The sequence below is a fragment of the Cetorhinus maximus genome, chromosome 7 (assembly GCF_964194155.1).
Source record: "Cetorhinus maximus chromosome 7, sCetMax3.hap1.1, whole genome shotgun sequence".
In the NCBI taxonomy this organism is placed as follows: domain Eukaryota; kingdom Metazoa; phylum Chordata; class Chondrichthyes; order Lamniformes; family Cetorhinidae; genus Cetorhinus; species Cetorhinus maximus.
Window position 1 is genome coordinate 32500851 of NC_135885.1, and position 22022 is coordinate 32522872.

Consider the following 22022-nt stretch of genomic DNA (forward strand, 5'->3'; position numbering starts at 1 on the left):
GTGGGGGTAACTGAGGAGTGGAATAGGAAATTGTGGAGCGAGTGGTCCCTTCGGACTGCTGAAAGGGGAGACTTAGTCATGTCCAATACCCTCTCCCATTCCCACAGCACCCTTCCATGCAAGCACAGGAGATGCAACACATGCCACTCAACCTCCTCCCTTCTCACTGTCCAAGACCCCAAGGACTCCACAATTTTCTTCTTGTTCTTTAACTTTAGTATACTATATTCACTGCTCATGATGTGGTCACTACACTGAGGAAAGCAAATAGAGATTGGGTAACTTTTTATGGACCACTTCCATCCAGTCTGCAAGCATGACTCTGACTTACCAGGTTTCTATTATTTTAATTTTCAACCTTGCTTCCACTCAGATCTGTCCGTTATTGCTGTTTGACATAATGCTTCAACAATGCTGAATATGCATAATACGTTTTAATAAACTATGCTGGAAAAATGGTTGTTGTTCTTTAAATTCAGTATTTTTCCCATTCTGAAGGAGCTGACTTTTGCTATGGCATGCCATAGAAGAAATTTCTACAGGTCATAGCAGACCGACAGTGTTTTAGCCAAGTGGCCATGTTTAATTTAAGCCTATAAACTGTCAGGTATTGCTCCCCTGACTGAAGTTATTTAGTATAGACTATAAACCTGCAATCTTATGGTTTACTGTAGTGTCCCAATGAAGTCTTGCAGAAATCTCTAACCAGTACACAAACATGACCCCAAGCTTCCAGCCACCTGTCATTTTAATTCCCTACTTTGCTCCCACTCTGATCTTTCGGTCCTCGGCTTCCTGCTGTGTTCCAATGAAGTTCAACGCACCTCATCTTTCTGGCTGGACACTTTACAGCTTCCTGGACTCAACATTGAGTTCAACCATTTTAGATCATAAACTCTGCCCCCATTTTGTTTCCTTTTTCTTTGGTGGTTTGTTTTTCTTTCTTCTTTCTCTTTTCCTTTTCTTTGCTGTTCATGATTTTACCATTCACATCTCTTCTAGGCATATCTTTTGTTTCTTTACTTGTTGCATTACCACTCCCTTTGGCCTTGCATCATGAACCTTTTTTTGTCCTTTAATCCCTCCAACCCTCCGCTCTATCACAGTCCTTCCCTTTTGTTCTTTTCCCCACACTCCCCCTTTCACTTGCTCAAAACGTATTACATCCTGATGAAGGGTCACAGACCTGAGATGTTAACTCTCCACAAATGTTGCCTGACCTGCTGAGTAAGTCAGGCAGCCTACTTTGTTCTGTTTTTATTTCAGATTTGCAGCAATCACAGCATTTTGTTTTAGTTCTTGTCACTATGATCAGGGTCTGACACATGAGAATATTTGGAAGTTCTACTTGCAGTTGGAATGTTGCCTGCTTCACAAATCAGATGAATATCTTCCTTCAGAACCCTTAAGGGTTTGGTGGCAAAAGCTTAAATCGCAAATCTACAGGTAGTGTGAGTTGCAGGCAATCCGCCTCTCAACAAGGCTATTATGACTCAAACATACATGTACCGGTAACTCAGTTACCATTTCTCCCACTTCTGCCAACTTATGAAACTTCAACTATTTAACCAAAGAAAAAGGAATTCTGCAGTGAAGACATTCATCACCCCGTTAACTGCTTCTCTTTAACCTGTGACAGCACAGTAGCATGTGGAGCATGCATCCATTCTCCTAAAAGTGAAATACCTGGGCATCGTGTATACTTGACTCCACAGGGACAAAAGTGATACAGAAGATGCTGATTAGTAAATTGGGGGTCATGAGTTCATATCCCATCATGATAGGCTGTGAAAATGAATTGTCATTTATGAGCTGTCAAGAAAAAAAAACGTTGTCAACATCCATCTGATTCACTAATAAAGTTCAAAGAAACCTACTGTTCCTAACTGTGCTAGCCTAAAGGTGACTACGCACTGTGATTTACTCTTGATGGCTTCTGAAATGGCCCACCAAGACACTCAGTTTGAGAAGTAGGGATGGGAAGCAATTATACCCTTGTCACTGCCACAATTTTTTAAAAAAGCATTAATAAGTTCACAGTACCCTTTATCATGTCATTTGCAGGCACACTTTGAAAAATGGTGATAGATTTGCTTTTCTATATGAGTACTTAAAACACTTCTGTGCCAAAAAGGGATGTAGTTATAAAGGTAATACAATGTAATCCAAATTTAGATAGTGGTTTTGTCTTTATTTTACATTTTTAATCCTATCCCAGCTGTCAAGTTGCCCGCCAGTGATCTTCAATCCACTACAGCAGCAACAGCTCCCCCAGTTTTCTCAGCAACAGTCATCCCAGCAGTCTGCAACCTCCAGCCCTCAACAGCAGGGAGAACAGGTGCATTTTCTTTACATGTTACGAAGCTAGTAAGTTGAGTTACTGAACAGACTGCAGGACACAGCTGAAGAATGCAGCAGTAAATAGAGCTTTTGAAATGACAAGAATGTAAATGTTGAACACTGAAAACTGAAGCTTTTAGGGCTGGAGTTTTTCACTCGTGCACTTGCCAGCACACAATTTTCCCCCATTCTTTATAATAGACAGGAAAATTATAACCTGACACACATTCAAGTAGCAATCCAGCTTAGAATTTCAAATTGCTAATAGGCATTTTCTATAATATCTTGTGGCTTGCTTTGCAATAATGGTAGTAATATGTTGCCGTATTGTAATTTTACTTTATGATTAACATTCAGAAACTTAAACTAGTATAGTACCTATGTCCCTAGAAAAAAGTGATGTGCAAAGCATAATTTTTAATCTGGTTCTAAAATTGAAAACACTTCAGATAAAATATGAACTACTGCTTCATTAACGTAGGATTCATATCTAGTGGTGTCTACAAATGCAAACATTGATAAATATTAAATCATTACTTCAATTAAATCGAGAATATAAATTTGAGTGTTGTTTAATGTTAACAGTATTCATTACATTAAATGCAAAAATATTTAAAAACTTTAAACATATTTTTCTGTTTGCTTGGAGGAGGTAATTTTCATGGTCAGAATGAGCCAGGAGTCTGGTGTAATTCTCTGGCTAGGACTGGAGTGAACCTTTGTATTCAATGACTGAACTCGCCTAAATATCAAAGCAATATTGACTTTGCTTTGTGTTATGCTTGCTTTTATTCAAAAGAGTGCATCAATATCTTAATTTGCATTGATTGTTTAGAAAGTGAAGGAGCCATTACTAATTCTGGAGAAATCACAGGAAAAGTTTTAAAATATTAAATAACATAATACAATAGTGACATCTATTGATAGAAAGTCAATACTTAACAGGTGTGGTGACTTTCTTTTTTGATGTTATATTCCGTTAACAGTGAGACTAAGTGCTTGTGTACATAATTTAATCATTTGGCATTGATGAAGTTATTTCAGACCAGTGAACTTTTAGGAACATTCAATTCTTGTTAAAAAAGAACCAAAGGCAGCTGAGAATAGATGAAGAATGCACTGTAAAAGCAAAAGTTTGTTGCATAATAAAATACGGAAAATGGATCATATAGATCAAAGGTTGAAAGCCCCATACTACCTAGTAAAATATTAATGTGGAAGTAAATTATTAGAAATTTCCACAAAAAGTTTTAATTCCTGACCTCCATCCACCTGCAAATCTTGGCCCAAGTGCAGTAACTATGCTGCATAACTTATAAGTCGGTCACTTCAGTGGTTAATTTGTTACAGGATACACAAACTCAGTAACTGTTATATGCGGAATTTTAAGCCATTTATTAAATCCACAAAATTTCAGCAGTACCAATGGCAAACTTTCATGGCAGATGGTTGAAGCTGCTTTATTTGTGTTGGCTTGGGTAAGATGGGTTATTGTATTGCTTTTTAAAATGCATGATGCTTCCCTTTTTTTTGCCAACTTCAATGTCGCACTAAACTAGGATTGTCTTTCATGTTTCTTTCTAAATATCTTCATTCATACTGGATGAAATTTTCTCACTTTTCTACTAGGTCATTCCTTCAGGTACATAGGCTGTTGTAATTTGTGTCCCAGATTGCTTGTCTCCGAGAATCAACTTTTTATGGGAGTTTGAACTACTTTATGCAAATTAAACAGAAATATCAAGATACTTTTATGAAGAGCTACAACTGAGTTAGAAGGGAATACCTTATTAATTGTTGAGGCTAATATCTGGGAAATAGATGTTCATGCACTAAACTTGTCATCCAGTTCAGAATACAAATCCTATTTTAAGAATCTGCTCTCTGATTATAAAATATAATCAATCACTCTTCCATCAACCAACACTGAATTTAATTAAATCCAGTCTTTGTTACCTGTGTAAGCATAAGGATTAGATCCATTGGTTTCTGGAAAATGATGAAAAAGAAATGGTGTACAGACTGAGGGATAAGTAGTTTGATTTTGCTGAATCTAGATAGAGTAGGTTCGCTTCTGAACAGAACTTTTTTCCCACAAAATTACTGAATTCTCCAGAAGAATAGTTGTAGCTATGTCATCGGCTTCTTAAAATTTCCCATTAAAGTGCTGTGTCCTTGTGATGAATTAGTTTGGCTCACTGAGGTTGAAATCCTTGAGAGATTTAGTCTAGAAAGTGTTCAAATAACAAATAAATAGTATTTCACACTGATGCAAAGTACCAGAGAACTCAGATGTAGGAACTCTGTTCTGTCCAGCAGAATTCTGACCAGGTTCCAGCTAGCCAGGAGCAGGCTTTGGCAGCTCAGCAGACTGCAGTCATCAACCTGGCAGCAGGTTTTGTGCCTCCACAGGCTGCAGGTACATACTATTACTTTCATCTTCTCACTTATTATTCTTCCTTTCATTTCCGTCTTGAGTAACTTTTTTTCAGAAATGTCTGATCAGTCTATCAGCCTCGTATTTTGCACCTATGAACTGCTAACAATTGCTTTTTTCCCTTGGCGTCTTGTCATGCCACTTCCAGTCAGATACAGATTGCTTGACAGTATGCATTGTATTAAAAGGATTGCACCAAATCTTTGAAAGCCTGAATGCATGTATTTAATTTGTTGCACTTAACCCTTTTCCCTTGAGCTTTTTTACCCCTCCCCTACCCTATCCCACAAATGTCTGTTGCTTTGCATAGCAATTGTTCAGGGTGGTTTGGGGAGTGTACCAATCCATTTCCACTTGTCTTTCAGTCCTTGATTATACCCAATATTGTGAAGGTCTGACTAATCAATTGATCAGCATGCATATTTCCATTAAAATTGAAGCTATTTAACCTTTTGAGTACTGAGTGTGCATTATTTTAATATAATTGAAGTTAGGAAATTGAATTATGCTCATCCTAGCTTCCATAAATCAAGAGAAAACATGCATTTTTAAACAAAATTGAACCCTATTCACTGAGATCGCTAATGTTTCTCAACCAATTACTATCATTTTAAATAGTTAATTGGACCTTGTGAAAGCTTCCACAAATATTCAAGATACTTCCAACTGAAAAACTTAAATGCCATTATCAAACAGCAAGAAATTAAATGCACCCTCAGTATATTTAACAAATTACATACCTGTAATCTAATTACATTCCATAAAATTATTTAGCTATGTTTCTGATTCAGACTAATAGGTGAATTCTACTGATCCCCTTTCTGTTACAATCTTTCCCTATCCTGGTTCCCTCCCTCATTTGAACCTCTTGTTGTCCCTCCTTTTATCCCTACCTATCTCCCCTGTAGTGTTGTCTCAGCTTGGCTCTGCTGTGAACAGACCTGGGCAAAGCCTTCCTCAGCAGAGACTCCAGCTTACATCTGCCTTGCAGCAGCAACAGCAACAAGCCTTGCACCAGCAGCAACAGATACAAGTAATCCAGCAACTTGGCTACAGTTACATGAAAAAAAAAATTCTCAGCTCCAAAATAAAGAATGGAGAAAGTCACTGAGGTGCTGCCCAAAAATCTAAAAGGTTTTGTGTTTGTTTGAATCTGGGAAGAGTTGGCAGTCAAAAAAAAATTGGGCATTTAGGATGCAATTATTTAATCACTTTGGAGCATTGAATTTACATTAATGACATCCTAGCCATCCACCTCTTTCTTGTACTTATGCTCAAGAAGTGCTTGTGGCACATTGAAAGATGAGAACTACTGCAGGTAATGTTATTGGGATACTTCCCACTTCCCCTCCCAAAAAATGTAAAAAGAAATGTAAAAAACATATATACACTTTTTCATACCTGCAGTTGGAAGGAAAGTCAACTATGCATTATGAAAATGGCTTTCTATAAAAGATGCTAGTGCTCAACATGTTTTCATTGCACTTTGCTTTGGGTTATATTGTTGTGCTTTTTAAAAGGAAGGAAAGTAAATGAGTCACAGCATGATGAAATTGAATCATTTGAAAATGCAAAATATAGAATTGTTTAACTTGGGATATTACACTCCAATACAATACTGAGCCTAGCACAGATGTCTCTCAGAAGTTGCTGACTTGCTGCGGTTCTGTTACCATCTGCATCCAACTGGAAATACTAAAGCATTTTTAGATCAGACGTTGACTAACAAGCATGCAGTTAGCTCTGCAAGAACAAGTGTTTGTGTGCCAAATTGTCTTAACTCTTCTGTGCCACTGGTGCTGCTTGACTGTAGTCATTAAGTTTGTGGGTTTAATTTTCTTTTCCTGTCTCCATCTTTAAACACTTCCAAAATGTTTAAACTGATTCATTTCTTTGCTGTCAAGCCTACAATTTGATCATCTGAACATTTTTCTCCAAGTCTTACAAATGTGTTCTTTTGTTCCCCTTCCGTTCCTGGCAGCAGTTACGATACTTGCAACATCAAATGGCTATAGCAGTTCAGCTTCGGCAACAACAACAGCAGCAACAGCAGCAGCATTCAGGCAGCCAGTCAAAAAGTAAAAGGAAAAGAGGGACTCCTACTCCACCAAAATCATGAACCATCTCATGTTTCTAACTTTAAGATTGCTTCTTGAACTTAATATTATTTTTTGTGGTGAAGTGAATTTTTTTTTAAATATTTTTTTAAAAATGAAACCCAACCATTGTATATAGTATAATCTTTTGTTTCAGCAAGAAGTCATTTTGTTAACTTAGTATAAAAAAAACTTGTACATAATGATTTGAAAGAAAAAAACTGATTTATTGTACAGTCAAACTTACAATAGGATTAACTATTCTCTCTCTTTCACATTTATTGTGGGTGTTACACTCTTCATCACTTCAGTGAGCAGTTTATGGACTTCTCTGTGTCTCGTTTGTGCACGAACAATGCAGTCCTGGAGTTTCTCACTGGAGAGACCACTCCCCCCTCCATATGAAAAGAAAAAGATAAGATAATTGGTAACAAAAACAGGTTGATGTTCTTATTGATATAGAAAACTTCCAAAGAATGACAGATTTTGTATTTTAAATCAATGCTGTTAACAAAAATTGGAATTAGGTACTGAAGTGGCAATAGCTCAAGTGCAAGTCTTTTGAAAAAGTGGCTTGCACATCTTATTTGAAGGCTAAAGCACTGAATATTGTAAAACCTAGACAAATCCTTGTACAGAATGTGAACACAATTATGCAGTTCAACAAAATTATTAATTAAAACTTGTTTTTTAAATCCAAATGTCCGACGCGTAAAATAATTGCACTTAGGTGAATAAATTCTAAAACCTCGCTTAGTCCTGGTGGTTAAATCCAAGATTTTTCCATTGGTAATATGATTTTGTTGTCCATTTTTCCAAAAGTTATAGTAGACTTCTAGACAAAAATCACAAGGTTTTTGGGGGGTGGGTGATGGAGGGGAAAGAGAAATGAATCAAAGCCCTCTTACCCTCTTAGGAAGTGGCTGATGGTCCAGATAAAGGAACTGAAGGCCCTGTTACTGCTGATATTGGGAGGGGAGAGAAAGGTGTTAATGGAAAGTGAGAGTTTCTGGGGTAGGAATTTGGGAAGAGGGAGTAAAAAATAGGACATGAGCAGCTGGAGTCGGATCACATGCAAGGTCAAGCTCAAAAGGTGGATGGAACATAGGAGAAAGGAAGACCAGATGTGAGGAGTGAAATTCCACTCAGTGTCAAATAGTACACCATCATTAGGTTCAGCCTGAGCATGTATGTCTGAAGTGACAGTAATGCTTTATTGTTTGTGTCATGGGACAATTACTTTGCTATCAGTTTTGGCATAATATTCATTTCTATTTTAAATGAAAAAAAAGCAGCTCAACTGAAGCCTTCATTGGAAACAATTCCAGTTGTGTTTTTGTGGCAACTGAAGCGAGCATATTTCTAAAGATTCTTCCATTACATCTGTACAGGATCACATGTACTATCCATTTCTCTAATTTTATTATTTAAGGTTTAAGTACTGGTAACATAAATGTTTGTTAAAACCTTTAACTCAAGAGGGCTAGTAGGTGGCATGTAGCAACATTTATTTTTCAGCAGCTATAAGACAGTACCACCTGGATGAAGAATTCCAGCCCAAAATAAATTTCAGTGTAGCAAAATCATGCAAAAGCACAGATTGTGTCAAATCAGAATACTTACTATGCCAATACTTTATGTTAACACACCTGGTTTATGAACAGCACAAAGCCTATCTTCTTCATCAATTACTATAGTAGCCATCCCTGATGCCAAGGTCTCCTCCTCAGCTGTTGGATCGACAATGAATATTGTGCTTTTTTTTACATAAAAATGAAAAGAATCTTTTCAGAATATCATTCAAATTAAATTATAATTTAATCCCATAACTTTCTCCCTAGCTGTATCAATTAATGTTACCAATTATTGTATTTTGGAATAATAGGCACTAAAACTGAAAACTACAGAAATAATGCAATTTTTTATTTGCGCATGCATGCAAGTAAATATGCATTAGAGTTAAAATAGCATTCCACTGAAAAACAATGTAAATATTTGCTGAGCAACAAAATAATGCACTATGGCACTACACAGTTATGTTCAGGTTGTATAACAAAAAAATATTACAAAATTCCCTGAGTGTACCTGACATTTACCATATAGTGGAAAAATAGCATCGTAAAGTAGGATCTCAAGACCCCAGTTCTATTAAAATATTAATGACAGTCATCTTTCCAAAGCTTGTCACTTGGAATATTTAATTTCTAAAAAAAAATGTTCATTCATTTACACAGATACCTTAAAACTAATTTTGGTTTTCAATTAAAAAAATCATACGAAATAATGGTCTAAATGGTGCAAAGTGTTGGACAGTGGCCATTCATCTTTGGGATCAGAGTTCAATTTTAGCCCAATCTGATAGGATAAAAGCCTCCTTTACATATTACCCATGAATGCTGTCTAGGCAATCTCAATCACATCACAGAGTTCTCTGCTTCTTCCTTCTATGGAGGCCCAACCAGTTTCCCAATCAACACTACCACCCTCCTCTGCCTGGCTGAACTTGTTCTCACATTAAACAACTTCTCCTTCAAATCCATTCGCTTCCTCCAAACAAAAGGTGTTGCCATGGGTCCTAGCTATGCCTGCCTTTTTGTGGGCTATGTAGATATTCTTCGTTCCAGTCCTACTGGGGCCCTGTCCCTCACCTCTTTTTCCAGTACCCTGATGATTGTATCAGTAGCATTTCCTGCGCCCACTCTGAAATGGAAAATTTCATCGGCTTTGCTTCCAATTTCCAGCCCTCCCACCCCTGGCGATAGGGTAACCGATATTCACTATAAGCAAAATAAATTACCTCCAGTGCAGCACTTCTTGAGTATTAAACTGGGGTTTCAGCCTAGATTCTAACCTCAAGTCTGTAGTGAAGCTTGAACCTACAACTTTTTGATTCAGGGATGAGTATGCTACCACTGAGCCAGGTTAACACGCTATCTCACTGGGCCAAATGACTCTACGTGATTTGAGAAAATAAAGTAATAAAGCTATTCAAGCATCAGGAAGAGTTATATTTCTATATTAGCACTTAAAACAGCAAGTTAAATTTTTAAGTTCAATTTTACATGAACATAAGAAACAAGAGCTGGAGTAGGCTATTAGGCCCTCCAAGCTTGTTCCGCCATTCAACGAGATCTTGGTTGATCTTCTACCTCGACTCCACCTTCCTGTATGATCTATATATCCCTTAATACATTAAAATCTATTGACTTGAATGTACTCAATGACTGAGCATCTACAGCTCTCTGGGGTAAGGAATTCCAAGAATTCACAACTCTTTGAAGAAATTTCTCCAAATCTCAGTCCTATATTGCTGATTCCTTCTAGAACTGTGACTCTGTGTCCTAGATTCCCAGCCAGAGGAAACATTTTCTCAGTATCTGCCCTGTCAAGCTCCTTACGAATGTTTTATGTTTCAATGAGGTCACCTCTCATTCTTCTAAACTCTGGGGAAAACAACCTTTCCCATTGGAAAATCCCCTCATTCCAGGAACAAGTCTAGTGAACCTTCATTGCCCCCGTAGGGCAAGCATGTCTTACGTAAGGAGATCAAAACTTTACACTGTAATCCAGGGGTGGCCTCACCAATGCCTTGTACAATTGTAGTAAGACTTCTTTACTATCATATGCTAATCCCTTTGTAATAAAAGCTAACATATATGCCTTCCTAATCACTTGTGGTTCCTGTATGCTAGCCTTCTGTGATTCATGAACAAGGACATCCAGATTCCTCTGAATGCAAACATTTCCCAGTCTCTCACCATTCAAAACACACCTTTTATGTTTCCTACCAAAATTAATAACGCTTGGCCACATTGTATTCCATCTGCCATGTTCTTGCCCACTCAGCTTACCTGTTTTTATGCATTCTCCTGTCTGCTTACTTTCCACCCAACTTTCTACTCTCAGCAAACTTGGACATGATACACTCAATCACCTCCTCTAAGTCATCAGTGAAGTCATTAATACATATTATAAATTACTGAGTTCCAACTATTGATCTTTGCGATACCCTGCTAAATCCAGCCTGCCAAACCAAAAATGTTTCTATTAAATGACCAATCCTCAATCCCTGCTAATACATTATCCCAATCCTATGAGTCCTAATTTTATTTAGTTAACCTCGTGCAATATCTTATTGAAAATCCAAATACACTACATCTACTACCCCTTTATCCATCTTACTGGTCATACCTTCAAAAACTTCTTAGCAGATATGTCAAACACAATTTCCCTTTCATAAATCCAAATTGACTCTACCTATATTATGATTTTTTCCCTTTCATAAATCCAAATTGACTCTACTTATCTATATTATGATTTTTTTTTTTAAGTACACTGTTACCACTGGTACCCAAATAATAGTTTCTAGCTTTTTGCCACTATTGATATTAGGCTAACTGGCCATAAGTTCCCCTTTTTTTCCTCTTCCTCCCTTAAATAGCAGGGTTATGTTTGCTACCTTCCAATCCTTGGGAACTGTTCTAGAATCTAAGGAATTCTGGAAGGTCAAAACCAATGCATCCAACATCTCCACAGCCACGCCTTTTAAAATCTAGGATGTAGATCATCATATCCAAGGGCTTTTTTTGCCACTTAGTCCCATTAAATTTCTCCATGACTATTTCTTTACTTGTAGTGATTTAAGTTCCTCATTCTTGCTCATTATTTCCAGAATGTTTTTGTATCTTCTACCATGAAGACACTTATGAAGTATTTGTTTAATAACTCTGCAATTCCTTATTCCCCAGCATAATTTCACTGCCGCTGTCTCTAATGGGCCATGTTTTACTTTCAATAATTTCTTCCTATTTACATACCTAGAGAAATGTTTACAATCATTTTATGGCTCTTGCTAATCTACTCTCATATTCTCTTACCAATTTCTTGGTCCTCCTTTGCTGAATTCTAAAATCGTCCTAATCCTCAGTCTTACTACTCTTTGTGGCAACATTATAAGCCTCTTTCTTTGATCTAAAACAATCTTTAACTCCTGTTGTTATCCTTGGTTGGATCACATTTTCTTTCCTAAAGGTATGTATATTTGTTACAAATTATGTATTAATTCTTTAAAAGTTAGCCATTGCATTTCCAAAACCCAACCCAAGAAAATTAAATCCAAAACACTACTTTGTATTTACCATACTCTCATTTTTTGCTAACTTTAATTCTACTTTTACTCCCTTTTTCCAATTATGTTCCAAGTGAAATAAGGATGGAGAATGATCTCTACCAATCACACAGATAATAAGTTGGTCAAATTCACAGACGATAGCAAATAGGTAAGAAGAATGAAATTGGAGATCCAGAGATCTTTGTAGACTTGATGTTCAACATATCCAACTACTGCAGAGCAGCAATCAACAGGGCCAATAGAATACAGAACTATGTAGCCAAAAGAATAGAGTAAAAGTCAGAGAAAGCCATGCTTAAACTCTGCAGTGCACTTGTCAGACTAGTCATTGAATAGTGGATCCAACTCTGATCATCTGGTAAAGGAGACATTCAAGCTCTGAAGTGAAGATCCATAGACTAATCCTTATTTTAAAACTTTAAGCTGTGAGAAAAAGCTAAAGAGACTTGGGTTTTTCAATCCTAAAGGAAGACTTGAGAGATGATCTTATAGACAAGCCTCAACAATAATAAATATAATTCCAGAATAATACTTTAAATTTGGATAGCAAGACAAAGGGACAGTAACTCAAACTTGCAAAAAGTAAATTTAGAACTGTCAGAAAGTTATATTTCACAAAAAGAGTGGTAATACATGGAATAGACTTGCAGGTAGAGCAGTGAACATGGAAATCCTGGTATTTATTTAAAAAATAGATATGACAATGTCAGGGAAGAGCAAGTGGAAGGTATTTTTTAGATGGATGAACTAAAACCAGCTTCCTTTCATCATTCATGTTGTGATCTTATAATTAAACAATGACATACATAATGATTGTATTGCACTAACTTATTTGGAAATATAAAAACATATAGCCCACAGTCATAAGAGTACAGTATCTTTCACCATCTCAAACAACACTATAAGCGGTGTTACAATATTTTACACTCAAAAGTAACTCACTCATCGAAAATTGCAAATGATGTAGCAACTGGGTGTTTTCTGATATTCAGTTGAGTTTTCTGGTTCATATTAACTTCTGCCAAACCAGTTTCTTCACTGATCGATACCGATGGCAATTGAACTATAGAAAAAGAAGTTAATCTTGGGTAATCATCTAGAATGGGGATCAGTTGCAAAATGTAGCTATGGATTTTACTACAAACTGTAGTGCCAAAGGCAAACATTTTCATTATATTGGACTTTTGAAAACTCTGCTCTATCTTTTACAAGAAGTATTGCAAATTTGAATGGTTATATTCCGCTGTACAGAACAAAAGTCAATAAGAATCATGAAAATTTTGCTGCAAAAAACCTTTTTGCCCCATGAAGTCTGTTACTGTTTCTTTAAAAATCACCTAGGCTGATGCAATATTTACTGTTCAAATGCTTTAATATTTTTCCTTTTAAGAGTATGAACTGTTTCAGCAACAGTGTGTAGTAGAGAATTCCACATTATTACTGATAAAATTTAAAAGAGGAGCACAGAAAAGTGGCAAAGAGATAACACCCACATGAAAGGAAGTATTAGGGCAAAGCTAACAAGGCCATCATCAGCCACTTCAGTAGGATTTCAATCATGTGGAAAACAAGCAACAATAAATGGATAAACATTCATGACATAAGCACATTTAAAACTAGTCACCAATGACATTTCACATAGAACCATAGAACACTACAGCACAGAAAACAAGCCATTCGGCCCTTCTAGTCTGTGCCGAAATATTATTCCGCTAGTCCATTGACCTGCACCTAGTCCATAACCCTCCAGACCTCTCCCATGTATCTATCCAATTTATTCTTAAAACTTAAGAGTGAGCCCGCATTTACCACGTCAGATGGTAGCTCGTTCCACACTCTCACCACTCTCTGAGTGAAGAAGTTCCCCCTAATGTTCCCCCTAAACCTTTCCCCTTTCACCCTAAAGCCATGTCCTCTCGTGTTTATCTCTCCTAATCTAAGTGGAAAGAGCCTACTCGCATTTACTCTGTCTATACCCCTCATAATTTTGTAAACTTCTATCAAATCTCCCCTCATTCTTCTACGCTCCAAGGAATAAAGTCCTAACCTGTTTAATATTTCCCTGTAACTCAACTCCTTAAGACCCGGCAACATCCTAGTAAATCTTCTCTGCACTCTCTCAATCTTATTGATATCCTTCCTGTAGTTAGGCGACCAGAACTGCACACAATACTCCAAAGTTGGCCTCACCAATGTCTTATACAACCTCACCATAACATCCCAACTCCTATACTCAATACTTTGATTTATGAAGGCCAGTATGCCAAAAGCTTTCTTTACAACCCTGTTTACCTGTGACGCCACTTTCAGGGAATTATGTATCTGAACTCCCAGATCCCTTTGTTCCTTCGCACTCCTCAGTGCCCTACCATTTACTGTGTATGTCCTACCTTGGTTTGTCCTTCCAAAATGCAACACCTCACACTTTTCCGCATTAAATTCCATCTGCCATTTTCTGGCCCATTTTTCCAGTTGGTCCAGATCCCTCTGCAAGCTTTGAAAGCCTTCCTCGCTGTCCACAATGCCTCCAATCTTAGTGTCATCAGCAAACTTGCTGATCCAATTTACCACATTATCATCCAAATCATTGATATAGACAACAAACAACAATGGTCCCAGCACAGATCCCTGAGGCACACCACTAGTCACAGACCTCCAGTCTGAGAAGCAATCATCCACTACCACTCTCTGTCTTCTCCCACACAGCCAATTTCGAATCCAGTTTACAACCTCTCCATGGATACCAAGTGTCTGAACCTTCTGAACTAATCTCCCATGTGGGACCTTGTCAAAGGCCTCACTAAAGTCCATGTAGACAACATCCACAGCCTTTCCTTCATCTACTTTCTTGGTAACCTCCTCGAAAAACTCTACAAGGTTCGTTATACACGACCTACCACGCACAAAGCCATGCTGACTATCCTTAATCAGCCCTTGGCTGTCCAAATAATTGTATATCTGATCTCTCAGAACACCTTCCAATAATTTACCTACTACTGACGTCAGGCTCACTGGCCTGTAATTACCTAGTTTACTTTTGGAGCCTTTTTTAAACAACGGAACAACATGAACTACCCTCCAATCCTCCGGCACCTCACCCATGGCTAAGGACATTTTAAATATTTCTGCCAGGGCCCCTGCAATTTCTACATTAGTCTCCCTCAAAGTCCGAGGGAATATCATGTCAGGCCCGGGGGATTTATCTATCTTTATTCGCTGTAAGGCAGCAAGCACCTCCTCCTCTTTAATCTCTATATGTTCCATGACACTACTGCTTGTTTCCCTTCCTTCCTTATACACTATGCCAGTTTCCTGAGTAAATACTGATGCAAAAAAACTGTTTAAGATCTCCCCCATCTCGTGAGGCTCCACACATAGATGACCACTCTGATCTTCAAGGGGACCAATTGTGTCCCTTACTATCCTTTTACTCTTAATATACTTGTAGAAACCCTTCGGGTTTACCTTCACATTATCTGCCAAAGCAACCTCATGTCTTCTTTTTGCCTTCCTGATTTCCTTTTTTAGTATTTTCTTACATTTTCTATACTCTACAAGTACCTCGTTTGTTCCTTGTTGCCTATTCCTGTTATACACCTCTCTTCTTCTTAACTAGATCGCCAATATCCCTTGAAAACCAAGGTTCCCTATGCCTGTTAACTTTGCCTTTAATCCTGACAGGAACATACAAACTCCGCACTCTCAAAATTTCGTCTTTGAATGCCTTCCACTTACTGAACACATCTTGCCAGAAAACAACTTATCCCAATCCACTCTTCCTAGATCCTTTCTCATTTCCACAAAATTGGCCTTTCTCCAATTTAGAATCTCAACTCGAGGACCAGACCTATCCTTATCCATAATTAACTTAAAACTAATGACATTGTGGTCACTGGACCCAACATGTTCGCCTACACATACTTCTGTCACCTGACCTGTCTGGTTCCCTAATAGGAGATCAAGTATTGCATCCTCTCTCGTTGGTACCTCTATATATTGATTTAGAAAACTTTCCTGAACACATTTGACAAACTCCAAGCCATCCAGTCCTTTTACAGTATGGGAGTCCCAGTCAATATGTGCAAAGTTAAAATCTCCTACTATCACAACTTCTGTTTCTTACATTGGTCTGCTATCTCTCTACAGATTTGCTCCTCCAATTCTCTCTGACTATTGGGCGGTCTATAATACAACCCTATTAGTGTGGTCACACCTTTCCCATTCCTCAGCTCCACCCATATGGCCTCTGTAGACGAGCCCTCCAGGCTGTCCTGCTTATGCACAGCTGTGATATTTTCCCTGACTAGTAATGCCACTCCTCCCCCTTTCATCCCTCCCCCTCTATCACGTCTGAAACAACAGAACCCCGGAACATTGAGCTGCCAGTCCTGCCCCTCCTGCAACCAAGTCTCACTAATAGCAATGTCGTAATCCCACGTGCCAATCGATGCCCTAAGCTCATCTGCCTTTCTGACAATACTCCTTGCATTGAAATAGATGCAACTGAGAACATTTCTATCACGTACAAACCTTTGATTTCTGTCTATATATGCATTCCTCGCTTGACCTTTATCCTCCTCCACCTCACTATCTGCTCTAACACTCTAGTTCCCCTCCCCCTGCAAATCTAGTTTAAACACCCCGGGGCAGCACTAGCAAACCTACCCGCAAGGATGTTAGTCCCCCTCCAATGCCAACAACTTCATAGTATAGAATAAGAGTGATTTTTAAAAGTGAAACAATTCATACTGGAACTGCTAAAAAAAAATTTAAATCTGAAACATACTAAGGTTGCAAAAATTATGTTAAATACTGAAAGTTTAAGTACATTGAAATTTAGTATGATTTTTTTCTTATTTTTGCATGCCACACACTCATCTAATGTATTGTTACACACAATAAACACCAGTTTAATACAAACCTTTCACATGGAAGGATAGTATTAAATGGAGGGATGACTTTTTTATTTAAAATTGGCAACAATTAGACATTAGCAGTACACAGAGAATCCAATTCAACATTTCTATATTCAAGATGGTGAGGTAATGGTATGAAAGAATTTAGGTCAGTTTCTCCCCTTGCTGAATTCCCAAATCTGGTTACGCTGCTAAGGGGAGACAATTGGCTTACAGTCAGAATTGTCCTTGCGGGGAAAGATAAAATAAATTTGTACATTACTTTTTAAAAACATATTCATCCTTACCATTTTTCAGTGCTGCTAGCAGAGCTATTATACAGGCATCCAACAAGTTTCCGTCATAATCTAAGCACACCATGTCACAATATATAACCCAAGCAAGCTGAAACAACAGAAAAAAAAACATGCATCAATACTCCAGTTAAAAACATGTTTCTGAACCATTCTGAAGAAATCCCCTAAAGCTGCGGTATAATTAAGGTGCCCGAGGTATTAAAAAGCATCCAATACACAGATGCAGACACAAACCACATACTGATAAGGATGCTACAATTTCCCTCAGTATGCCTGGGTTAAATAAGGGAAGGGAAAATAACATCAATAATATCAATCAATATTCCTGATCAATATTCTAGTGAACCCTGGTGGACGCACATGTGGGTGGGTGTCATGGCCCTACAGCCAAATAGTCTGCTGATGCTCATTGTTTAAGCTCACATGAACAATGCTCACTTGGGCGGGGTACTCAAAAGATGAAAAGAAGGTCACTTCTATTCTCATCTACGTGCTGCCTCTCGGTGACATCATCCAAAGGCATAGCATTAGTTTTCACATGTACAATGATGACATCAGGCTCCATCTTACCACCACCTCCCTTGACTCATCCCTTGTTGCTGAAGTATCAGATTGCTAATTTGACATCCAGCAATGGATGAGCAGAAATTTCCTCCAATTAAATACTGGGATGACTGAAGCCATTGTTTTCAGTCCCTTTCCAAAACTCCATTCTCCAACTACTGACTCCATCCCCTTTTCCTGCAAACAATCTGAGATGAAGCCAGTCTCTTTGCAACCTCATATTTGTGCCATCACTAAGACCACCTATTTTCACCTTTGTAGCGTCACCCAACTTCACCAGTCTCAGCTCATCTGCTGCATAAACCATCATTCATGTCTTCAGACTTGACTATTCAAATGCATTCCTGCTGTTCTCCCAAATTCTACCCTTCGTAAACTTGAGGTCATCCAAACCTCAGCTGCCAGTGTCTTAATTTGCAGCAAGTCCCATTCCCCCATCTCCCCTGTGCTTGCTGACCTACACTGACTCCTGGTTAAGCAACGCCTCAGTTTTAAAATTCTCATCCTGGTTTTCAAATCTGCCCACGACCTCACCCCTCCCTATCTCTGTAATTTCCTAGAGCCCCGCAACCATCTGAGATATCTGCGCTCCTCTAATTCTAGCCTCTTCTGCATTCCCAATTTTCCAACCCAGCTCCATAAGCAGTCAGGTAAAACTCCTGCAAAATCAACTTCAATGGACTGAGCACTGTGTCGGCTGAAAAACATCCCCCCCACCAGTCCTGTTTACTCAACTCTCTAATAGCCATCGTTCCAGTGGAGCACAAAGAAAACGCTTCAAAGATACTCTGAAACTCTCCTTGAAGTGCGGCACATTGACATTAATGAAGGGAGAAGCTTGCTTTTAATCATTCAAAATGGAGACAACTTATTCATCAAGCTTTGTCTCAATGTCCTAATGATGAGGGAGAGCGGCAACATAGAAAGAAAAGGAAGCAAATCCTGCAATCAATATCCCACTATAATGTGGGAAGTCTTGCCCATATGTCCAAAGTTTTGTGGATCAATAATTAGCCTGTTCAGTCACATGAAGACCCATGGTACAAACTCGCAACTCTGAGTCGGCGTCATCCTCGAATTAGGGGACAGCCAATTATGACATATTCCCAATTATAACTGCTTCATTGTTGATGTCCATGCCTTCAGTTGCTTAGACCAAAGCTCTGGAATACCCCAATCTACAATTCCCCAACCACCCACCACCCAATAAGGATATCATCTCAAAACACAGCTAAAAACCCCACAGGGATAGCAAATGAAGTGTTCGGGGCATAGGGATGGGTGGATTGTCATCTCCTACTCAGCCAACAGCTGAAGGTGGAGATAGGGGATGGTGTTCATATCACCAAACAAAAACATTTCATTCCTGCTACATTATAACCCTATATCATTTCAACTCTTGTAACTAACACTACTATCATGGGTGAGTCCCTAATTCCCAAACCTCAAGTGTCTATCCCTTGCCTTAAGATCTGGGTAGGATTTTGATCATTGACTGGGTAAACAAACAACCAACCATCACTAATTAACTGCTTTTAGGTACTAGATTTTTAGGGATAGAATAGCACAGTGGTTGTGTCACTGGACTAGTAATCCAGAGACCTGGACTGTTGATCCGGAGACCATGAGTTTAAATCCCTTCACGGTAGTTGGGGATTTAAATTTTTAATTAATTAAATCATCTGGTATAAAAAGTTAGGTTCAGTAATGATGACCATCTGGTGACAAATGTCACTTAGGGAAGGAAATATGTTGTCCTTATCTGCACTGGACTAAATGTGACTTCAGGTGATTGACTCTTAACTGTCCAAGCAAACCACTCAAACACAATGAGAATCTGTAAGACTAAAACCGTGCAGGTCAGTTGGCATCGACCTAGGCTGTAGTTAGGGCCTGACATTATCATATTCTCAGAATCATAGCTTTCAGCCAACATCCCAAATTCCTCCATCACCATCCCTCGGTATATGCTCTCCCGCAGGCAGGAAAGATCCACCGAAAGTGGTAGCACAGTATTATACAGTTGGGATGGAGTGGCCCTGGAATTCCCAGCATTAACTCAAGATGAAGCCTCATAGCACCAGGTCAAGCATGGGCAAGTAAACTTCCTGCTGACTATCATCTACTTCTCTCCCACAGCAAATGAATCAGCATTCCTCTATGTTGAACTGGATTGAGGCAGCAAGGGCACAAAATGTACTCTAGCTGGGGGACATCAATGCCCATCATCAAGATCATGTTACGATCTCCATAGATACTGAACTTTTAAAAGGAGATTCAAACTTCTAGTTACCAGCTGGAAGAATGACATGACAAGATTTCATGTTTTAAAACTTTAACTGTAACAGATGACTAAAAACAACTAGACTAAACACTTTTTTTTCGAGACAGCTTAAAACTTTAAACTTCAGAAACTTATCACCCATCACACTTTCCACGGAATTAAAGTCCTTATAGTGAATGGTCCACAGTCACTCCCACTTCCAATGGTGGCCCCAATTCGCTGAGTAGTAACTTCGAGTGACTGTCTCCAGGCACTTTCCTCAGTTTTCAGAGAGTTTCTTAAATCCACCATGCGCAGTAAAGCCCGGTCCGATGATTCTTCTTCTCCCTGGCCATACCAGGACAAATCTCCCAGAATCCTTTGAAGGCTGCAGAATGTGTCTCTGACATTCTCCCACCCACACCTGGCTGTGGTAGATCGTAAAGCCAAGCAGCCTCTTCGCTCTGCTCACCACACAACAAACTCTGCCTGAGATATTTATCGATTTATAGGGATCTCAAAAATGGCTTCTCTGCCCTCTTCCCCACTTGAAATGTGCAACATATTAACCTTACATTCAGGGTGAAATGTTAATTAGCTATCATTGACTCCAACTCACTTTCATCTTAGAAGTAAATAGACAACTTATAGCACGACTGTTTAAACGGCTCAGTACCTTTAACACCTGAGACTTTGGAAGACTCAGAGGCTACTCATTGTAAACTCAGGGACTGCTGCCATTGTCTCCAAACATAAATACCTTAAACCTTCTTCTCGGTAAAACAATCTAAGCCTTCCGTTGAACTCTAACAATCAAACCACCTACGATTACTGTCAGGCAAACTTTAGAACAGGTCACATGACCCTCTTCATTTACCGTAAATTTAAAGCTAGTCCCAAAATATAATCTTATAAGCCTCATAATTGCAACATTGAGTACTATCCCTATGGACCAAGTTCACCATGCCCTGAAGGACACAGCTGCACGTTAAGCCTGCAGTAGGTAGTGCGAGAACCAGCATGAGAAAAAAACCTACCTGACTTTGTCCTCACCAATCTACCTGCCTATGACAGTATTGATAGGAGTGACCAGCACATAATTCTAGTGGAGACAAAGACCCATTTTCACACTGTTGTTTGGCAATACCAAAATGGAATAGATTTAGAACTTATCTAGCTGCTCAAAATTGGCCATCCGCGAGATCCTATGGACCATCGGAAGTACAACTGTGTTCCACCAACAGTTAAGCAGTCTGTTATTGATAGAGCTAAATGAATCCGCAACCAATGGACCAGATCACAGCCCTGTAGTCCTGCCACACCCAAACATGAATGGCAGTAGACAATAAAACAACTATCTGGAGAAGGAGGCTTCATGAACATTCCCAACCTCCATGATTGCAGAGTCCAGATGATACTACAAAAGATAAGGCTGAAGTGTTTGAAAACATCTTCAGTCAGAAGTGCCAAATGGATGATTCATCACTGCTTCTTCCTGAGGTCCCTACCATCACAGAAATCAGTCCTCAAGTAATGCAATTTACTTCAGTGATATCAAGAAGAACTAAGCTCAGTGGATGTAGCAAAGTCCGTGTGCTTCAACAACATCCTGGCTGTAGTACTGAAGACTTGGGTGCTCTAGCCTAGCTGTTCAGATGCAGTTACAAGATTGGCAGCTACCCGACAAACTGGAAAGCTTCCCAGGTATATCCCTGTCCATAAAAAGCAGGACAAATCCAATCCAGTCAATTACCACCACATCAGTATACTCTCAATCAGTAAAGTTTTTTTTTATTCATTCATGGGATGTGGGCATCGCTGGCTGGGCCAGTATTTATTGCCCATCCCTAATTGCCCTTGAGAACTGCATGCTTGCTAGGGTATTTAAGGGTCAACCATATTGCTGTGGGTCTGGAGACACATGTAGGCCAGACCAGATAAGGCCGGCAGATTTCCTTCCTTAAAGGCCATTAGTGAAC

At 38.8% G+C, this 22022-nt stretch overlaps 2 protein-coding genes across 10 annotated transcripts in view; one reads left to right on the forward strand and one right to left on the reverse strand.

The window, feature by feature from the left end:
* Positions 1 to 7574, forward strand: part of supt20 (SPT20 homolog, SAGA complex component) — an 89858-nt gene extending 82284 nt beyond the window's left edge. Inside the window, exons 22-25 of one of the 9 annotated variants that reach the window (XM_078545290.1) lie at positions 2219 to 2338; positions 4660 to 4759; positions 5686 to 5810; positions 6759 to 7574. In XM_078545290.1, coding sequence (XP_078401416.1) covers positions 2219 to 2338; positions 4660 to 4759; positions 5686 to 5810; positions 6759 to 6896 — 483 coding nt within the window. In that variant the 3' untranslated portion in view covers positions 6897 to 7574. The remainder of the gene's footprint in view (positions 1 to 2218; positions 2339 to 4659; positions 4760 to 5685; positions 5811 to 6758) is intronic. The other 8 variants (XM_078545291.1, XM_078545292.1, XM_078545293.1 and 5 more) reach the window with 8 other exon arrangements.
* exosc8 (exosome component 8) overlaps positions 7132 to 22022 on the reverse strand; it is a 46533-nt gene continuing 31642 nt past the window's right edge. The window contains exons 8-11 of the mRNA XM_078545301.1: positions 17208 to 17304; positions 12947 to 13067; positions 8523 to 8629; positions 7132 to 7268 (exon numbers count right to left, since the gene is read on the reverse strand). Coding sequence (XP_078401427.1) covers positions 7132 to 7268; positions 8523 to 8629; positions 12947 to 13067; positions 17208 to 17304 — 462 coding nt within the window. The remainder of the gene's footprint in view (positions 7269 to 8522; positions 8630 to 12946; positions 13068 to 17207; positions 17305 to 22022) is intronic.